General features: G+C 53.8%; 1 protein-coding gene across 1 annotated transcript; it reads left to right on the top strand.

The window, feature by feature from the left end:
- On the top strand, positions 1–6,818 carry GEMIN4 (gem nuclear organelle associated protein 4). Its single transcript, XM_039321243.1, has 2 exons — positions 1–290; positions 3,512–6,818. Exons 1-2 carry the CDS (start codon positions 131–133, stop codon positions 6,667–6,669), a joined length of 3,318 nt encoding a protein of 1,105 aa, XP_039177177.1. The 5' UTR covers positions 1–130; the 3' UTR covers positions 6,670–6,818.
- Positions 6,819–7,668: the final 850 nt, after the last annotated feature.

The raw sequence follows: 7,668 nt of genomic DNA, 5'->3' as shown, positions 1-7,668 counted from the left end.
GAGGAGGAGAGGCGGGCGGGCGAGCGGGCGGAGCCGGAGCCGGGAAGCGCGGGCTGTGCGGCGGCTCCTCCTGCTCCTCCTCCTCCCGGGGTCTCCGGGTGCGCCTTGTGCCGCGCGCCCTGAGCGCACAATGGCTCAGCCCGCGGGCAGCGCCCAGGCCGGCAGCGGGAAGGCGGCGGAGCCCGCGGCGGGCAGGCGGCGGCCGCGCAGCCCGGACCTCGACCATGCCGCCTTGGCTCGGCCGGCAGGAGCCGCGTGGGGAGGCGACCCGGCGGCAGCCATGGACATAGGTGGGTGGGTCGGCCCGGGAGGGCGCCTTCCCTTCCCTTCCCCTCTCCATCCATCCATCCATCCATCCATGCGTCTGTTCTCTCCGTTGCTCTTCCTTCCCTTCTTCCTTAGCTCCCTCTGACTTCCCTTTTATTCCTCTCCCTCCGTTTCTCCTTCCTTCCTTTTCCCCTCCCCCCTCCCTCCTATTCCTCCTTTCTCCTTCCTTCCCTCCTTCCTTCCTTCCTCTCTATCTCCGCCTCCCCTTCCCTTCTGCTTTCCCTCCATTTCTCCTTCTTTCCTTCCTCCTTAGTTCCCTCTGCCTTCCCTTTCAATTCCTCTCCCTCCATTTCTCCTTCCTTCCTTCCTATCTCTCTTCCCCTTCCCTTCTGCTTTCCCTCCATTTCTCCTTCCTTCTTTTCTTTTTCCCTCCCTCCTCCTCCCTTTCTCCTTCCTTCCTCTATCTCCCCCCCTTCCCTTCTGCTTTCCCTCCATTTCTCCTTCCTTATTTCCTTCCTCCTTAGTTCCCTCTGCCTTCCTTTTCATTCCTCTCCCTCCATTTCTCCTTCCTTCCTATCTCCCCTCCCCTTCCCTTCTGCTTTCCCTCCAGTTCTCCTTCCTTCTTTTCTTTTTCCCTCCCTCCTCCCTACCTTTCTCCTTCCTTCCTTCCTTCCTTCCTCTATCTCCCTCCCTTTCTGCTTTCCCTCCATTTCTCCTTCTTTCCTTCCTCCTTAGTTCCTCTACCTTCCTTTTCATTCCTCTCCCTCCATTTCTCCTTCCTTCCTTCCTTCCTATCTCCCCTCCCCTTCCCTTCTGCTTTCCCTCCATTTCTCCTTCCTTTCTTCTTCCCTTACTCCTTAGTTCCCTGCCTTCCCTTTCATTCCCTCCATTTCTCCCTCCTTCCTTCCTATCTCCCTTCCCCTTCCCTTCTGCTTTCCCTCCATTTCTTCTTCCTTCCTTCCTTTCTTTTCCCTCCCTCCTCCCTCCCTTTCTCCTTCCTTCCTTCCTTCCTCTATCTCCCTCCCCCTTCTGTTCTGCTTTCCCTCCATTTCTCCTTCCTTCTTTCCTTCCTCCTTAGTTCCCTCTGCCTTCCTTTTTGTTCCTCTCCCTCCATTTCTCCTCTCCTTCCTTCCTTCCTTGTTACTTCCTTCCTTTATCTCCCTCCCCCTTCCCTTCCACTCTGCTTTCCCTCCATTTCTCCTTCTTTGCTTCCTTCGTCTTCCTCTCCCATGCCTATCATTCTGCTCTCCCTCAATTTCTCCTTCCTCCTTCATTCACTCCCTCCTTTCCTTCCTTCCTTCCTTCCTTCCTTCCTTCCTTCCTTCCTCTTTAGCTCCCCTTCCCTTCCTCTCTCCCTATGTCCCTCCATTTCACTTTCCTTCCTCCCTTTTTATCTCTCCCTCTCCCTTTTTATCATCCCTCCCTTCCTTCCTCTCCCTTTTGATCATTCCTCCAACCCTCCCTTGCTCTCTTCTTCCCTTCCTTCCTTTCCCCTCCTTCCCTCCCCTTCCCAAGAGCACATGGTGTGTTGCGCACCCCATGTTCCTCCTCCCAACAGCCCTGCAAGGTAGGCCAGGACCGGAGTTGGCGACTGAGCCTTCTCCTCCTTGCCATCTTGCCTGATTTTGGCACCGGGCTTGGTTCATTTGAGGATAAGGGCTGAATGGACAGTGGTACCATTTGTTTGCTCCTCAATTCCTTTAGCCTAGTTTCCTGGGTTCATCTGATCATGATCACTTAGTGCAGACATGTCAAACCCAAGGCCCAGGGGGCCGGATGCGGCCTGCGAAGTGGTTTCCTGTGGCCCGCAAAGCCATCCTGGAAAAGCCCACTGTTAAGTGAGCTTAGCCCCATGTTACGACCTTTCTTTTGCTGTGGTTGTTAAGCGAATCGCTGCTGTCGTTAAGTGAATCACGCAGTCCTTAAGGGAAAGTGGCTTCCCCCATTGACATTGCTTGTTGGAAGCTGGCTGGGAAGGTTACAGATCAGACATGTCAAACCCAAGGCCGGGGGGCCGGATGCGGCCTGCGAAGTGGTTTCATGTGGCCCGCGAAGCCATCCTGGAAACAGTGAGGGAACGGCCCCCGCTGTCTTGGCCCTGGCCCACGCCAGTCGGGAGCCAATGTACAATTTTGTGGTGGCCATCTATGCTGAAACGCATTCAGTCTTAGCTCCACAAGGCCGTCCGAAAACAGCGAGGAACCAGCCCCTGCCATGTGGGCCCCACTCCTGGGTGCATGCTGGGGAGGTGTCACCCTTTGTGAGGAATGAAGAAATGGACCATCACCTGGAAGTGGCCAGCAAATGGCCCTCGCCTACTTCACCTATCCGGCTTGATGGGCTCTGCCCTGGTCCCCCCCCCTTCTGCCAGAGACCCTCAGATCTGTCCCACTCCTGCCCAGGCCCCCACAGGCCCCCTTGACGCGAATGATGTAGAACTGGCCACGCCCACTCAGTAGGCCACACCCACTCCATCCATGCCCACCCACCTGGCCTCCCCCCCCCAAGGGCAACCGCAATGCTGATGCGGCCCTCAATGAAATTGAGTTTGACACCCCTCTACTTCAGTGGTTCTCAACCTGTGGGTCGGGACCCCATTTGGGGTCGAATGACCATTTCACGGGGGTCGCCAAACAACGCAGTCCGCCATTTTTTTCCTTAACTGTGCTACTCCCTTTTATTCTATTGGCTTTTGAAAGCCAATAGAATAGACTCTCTTGAATAGAGTCTAATTCTATTGGCTTTCAAAAGCCAATAGGAATTGTCCAGGCTGTCTCTGCCCTGCTGAGCCCACCAAACGTCCCATTCTGCAAACGGTGCTTCACCAGTGGAGTAGTCCTCGACTTACGACTGGTTGGGGGTCACAGCATTAAAAAGGTTGAGAACCACTGCTCTACTTAGTGGGATCCACACAGGTTTGACTCAAATACAGCCAGGCGAACATAGCTAGGTGTCCCACAGCATGTTCAATCACCATCCCGTTGGTTTGGCTGAGCACAGGGTAATAGCCCTGCAGGTTTGCAGCCTGCAGCCTGTAAGCATTAACCACTGCGCCACCACGGCTCTTAACAAATTTAACTTAACAAATTTCTCCCTTAGCCACAGACATTTTGGGCTCAGTTGTGGTCGTAAGTCGAGGACTACCTGTACCATTACCATTCCTGAGTTCTCCAGGCCGTTAGAACAGAAAATCTGGAGCCAACGATGCTTGTTCTTCACTCCCTCATTCCTTTCTTTGCCACAGGGCCGGTGACCATCTGCGGGGAAGTGACCATCTTGCACGGGGGATTCCTGCTGGCGTCCAGGCTGTGCCATCCCAAGCCGTTATCCGAGCTGGCTAAATCCGACTGGTCTGTGGTGGGAAAACCAATCCTGGAAGCTTTGCAGGAGATCTGCACCTCCTATTCTTGTTATCCCCCCCAGCCCAACCTCTGGAAGAAGAAGGCGGCCGTTGTCCTCTGGTCCAAATTGCTCCTCTCGGCTGTCCCGTCCGACGACAGGTGGAAGAGCGACGCTTTCTTCTCCGTCAGCAACATGATCCCCGAGATCAACCACACCGTCCTCTTTGAGCTGTTCAAGGCGATCAACGCACCCCGACTTTTCACCCAGCTGCTTCTGGTCCTGCCGGATCCGCTTTGCCAAAAAGAGCTTCAGACCTTCGTAGAGTACATCGCCAACGGGACGTCTCCGGCTGACGTCGCGTTCTTCTTAGACATTTGGTGGGAGGTTATGAAACACAAAGGAGGAGAGGAAGACCGATTGGTACTGCTGTTCCAAAACGTGACTCACCAACACGTTTTGGAGTCTGAAGAACTGGACCAGCCTCCCAAGAGATTCAAAAGCAGCCCTTCGTCCATGCCGGAGTACTCCGCTGTCCCTCTCGTCCTCCCGATCTTGACCGAAGGGCTCAAACTGATCAAAGATAGCCTGGGCTCAACCAGGATGAAGTGTTACGCCCTTGCTAACTTAGTGGATGTCTTGTCTGCCTTGGTGGCCACTGAGTGTCAAGCAAAGGCATTGTCACCTCAAGCTTACTTGGAAAAGATCTCCTCAACGGTGACCCTCTGGAGCTGTGACTGTGAAAACCGATACAACAAGAAGGACTTGGATGCCAAGGTGAAGGAAGCCGAGAGGAGCATGAGTTTGCCAGACATGGTCAAGTTGTCCAAGCAGTTGGTGCTCTGCAACTTAAACTTCCTCCACTCCTTGTTGAAGGAGTGGGCTTCAGAGGTCCAGGTCTTCTTGAACGACCCTCAGCAGGTCTGCTATGAGAGCTACCGGCTTCTCAACTGCTTGGCGGCCTTACAGAAGAGGTTGACCAACTGTGGTCTAGAGGACCTCAACCAGGAGACAGCCCGAGTGATGTTGGATCTGGGCAAAGTCATTGCAGACCTCTTGAAGAAGATCAACCCTGAGACTTGGGGAAAGAGCACCGGCGGCGATCTGGTGGCTTCGGTAGCCATGGTGATCATCGACAAGAAAATGGACCGACACAAAGAAGTGTGTTCTGTGTTTGCTATGGAGAAAAACTGGGCCTTGAGCAAGGATTGGGTGGCTTGCCTTGTTAAGAATAAGGCACTTTTCCAGGACCCGGAGCTAATTTTGAAGTTGCTGGAGACAGTCACATCTTTGGAATCCCCCGAGGATTCATCCAGAAACCGAGAGCAACAAACCATGGTGGTCAAGATCATCCTTGAGTGTTACACCGAACTTTCCTTGCCAGATAAGAACAAAGTCATTGCTGGTGTTTTGGCAACTTGGGGCCGACAAGGTCTTTCCAAGCTGATGGTAGCATTCTCGGAACGATTTCAGGAGGAACTCAACGTGGCCTTCAACCAGATCATCCAGAGTGCCTCTGGGGAAGGTTTTAAGAAAGCCATCCTTGCCATATCTCGGCTGGTGGTCCTCAACCCAGAAGGTACCATCAAGAAAATCAGTAATTTAGCCATCGCCAATTTGGGAACCCATCAATTCTTGGCTGAGATCCTCTGCTCTTTCCCAGCGCTGAGCTTCCAAGAACCTCAGGATCAACCCAACGTCTCCCGCAACCTTCTCCTAGAATGTTTGAAAGAGACGGTTTGGGAGCGTCTCTCGTCTCCCAAGGAGAAGGAGCAATTTTTAGAGTTCCTAGTTCATCTCATGCGACCGAGTGGAACAAGTCCCCTCCTATCTCCTTCAGAGGTGGTCCAAAGCTTGATCTTCCCGTTTCTAAAGTCAGATTCTCCCCGAATTGAGCTCTGCTTGCAAATCCTTGACAAGGCTTTGAAAGTCCCATCAGAACAGAGCTGGATTCATACCTGCCACCCGTTCCCACTCATCTTTTCTCTCTGCAAACTCCTGGATGGCTTCTCCCAATATTGGCACCAACCAGAAGACCAAGAGAGATATTCCCTGGAGACCAAAGATTTGGTGGTCACCAACTTAGCCCAGCTGTGTGATGTTCTTCTGGTCCAGAAGGACTCTCTATCTCCCCAGTTGTGGACCCAATCGGTAGCCTGGCTGCACAAGAAGCTCAGCGTCTTGGACTGGACCATTGGCCTCCGCATGAAGGACATCTTTGGAGAACATTTCAGAAATGAAGTCCCGGCTACTCTTTTTGAGGTCTGTAAGCTTCCAGAGGAGGACTGGACAACCCGTCCGCTCCCAAATTATGGGGCAGGCAGTGGGTTGCTGGCCTGGTTGGAAACGTGTTGCGTCTCAACAGCCCTGCGTGAGCAGATGCTCGTGCTCCTCGTGGTTAACGTGGACAACCCTGAAGAAGTCAATCTCTTCAGCAAAGGGTTCTTGGTGGCCCTTGTCCAGGTCTTTCCATGGTGCAGCCAAAGCGAGTGGAGAAGACTTGTCCACGTGATCAAAAGTCTCTTGGAACGAGAGATCCTCTACGTACCTTACTCGCTGGAGTACGTCCAGTTTTTACCGTTGTTGAATTTCCGGCCTTTCGCCTATCATCTCCAGTTGTCCGTGCTTCTTTTGCGGGCCTTCCAGTTCCTCTGTGGTGCCAGTGGCGCGACGTGGATGCCAGTGGAGGCGTGGAGACACGTCGGGAGACTCTACTGCCTCAGCTTATCCGATCTCCTGGGCTCGGTGAAGACCATCGCCCGTGGCCAGTGGCACTCCGTGGAAGAGAAGAACGTGATCCGGGAGCTGTCCTTCGTTTACATCCAGATGTTCTGCCACACGCTTCACGTGGCCGCCATGTTGCCCAACCACGGGACCGGGGACCCTCTCCTGCTGGTCTCCTTGGAGATCCTGTCGCAGTACGAGATGCTGTACGACCTTGATGAATCCCTGGGGAGTGCCTTGCGCAAGGCCAATGAGACCCACTTCCTGGAATCCATTGTGGAGAACGTCACCAACAAAGAACTGCGCACCATGCTGCTCCATAAGCTCCATAAACTCTGAGGATCAAATTCGGATTCTAAGAGGCGCGTGGACAACAGGGCCCTGGGTTGCGTGTTCGAGAGAAACCAAAACAGCTTTCATCCGAGGAGAGAGAGCTCAATGGGAAATTTGCAAGATCTATAATAAACCTTTATTATCTCCTTTGAAAAGTTATTGACTGGGGTGATGGTGGCGAACCTATGGCACATGTGCCAGAGGCAGCACTCAGAGCCCTCTTTGTGGGCATGCACACCATGCCCCGGAGATGGCAATCGTCTCTCTTCAACCAGGCACCCACTAACTCGCCGAGGTCCCACGTGGCTGGATGCATCCCACAATCTATGTGCTCGCTGGCCTCTGTGTGCGGGGGCCGATGGTGTCAGGCAGAAGCCGCCCCGGCCTCTGCCTCGCCTTGCCCTGCGACAACTGCACCCCTGCCCTGCCTCGCCTCACCCCGCAGGACGAGCCTCCTGCCCACTGTCCCACCTGCCAGAGACCCCCTGGATCTCCCCCAACCCTGCCTGGCCCCCACATGTGTCCCTCCCCACAAGCAACATTGAGGTGATCACACCTACCTTGGCCACACCTACCCAGTCTGCCATGACCACCACAGCCACGCCCACCTGGCACCCGATGATAAATAAGTGGGTTTTGGGTTGCAGTTTGGGCACTCGGTCTCTAAAAGGTTCGCCATCATTGGGCTGGGGAGTGGGCGGGCTGAGGAGATTGCAGTTGGTCCTTGGCTTACGACCACAGCTGAAATTTCCGTTGCTAAGCCAAGACAGTGGTTGGGTTTTGCCCCATTTTACAGCCTTTTTTGCGGCAGTTGTTAAGCAAATCACGGTGGTAGTTAAGTGAATCATGTCATTAAGTGAATCGGGCTTCCCCTTTTTACCATGCTTGCCAGAAGCTGACTAGGAAGATCACAAAAGATGTGGAACCACCTGCCTCCAGAAGTTGTGGGTGCTCCAACACTGGAAGTTTTCAAGAAGAGATTGGACAGCCATTTGTCTGAAATAG

Source organism: Crotalus tigris, unplaced genomic scaffold (genome assembly GCF_016545835.1).
Source record: "Crotalus tigris isolate CLP2741 ecotype Arizona unplaced genomic scaffold, ASM1654583v1 scf7180000023723.778456, whole genome shotgun sequence".
Lineage (NCBI taxonomy): Eukaryota > Metazoa > Chordata > Lepidosauria > Squamata > Viperidae > Crotalus > Crotalus tigris.
Note: the sequence above shows the minus strand (reverse complement) of the source record. Positions and strands in the feature narration are given on the sequence as shown.

Excerpts from the sequence above, each read along its gene's own strand:
- GEMIN4 (XM_039321243.1), top strand. The coding sequence starts at position 131 with ATGGCTCAGCCCGCGGGCAGCGCCCAGGCCGGCAGCGGGAAGGCGGCG. Across the intron at positions 291-3,511 it reads GGCGGCAGCCATGGACATAG|GGCCGGTGACCATCTGCGGG; the intron begins GTGGGTGGGTCG and ends TCTTTGCCACAG.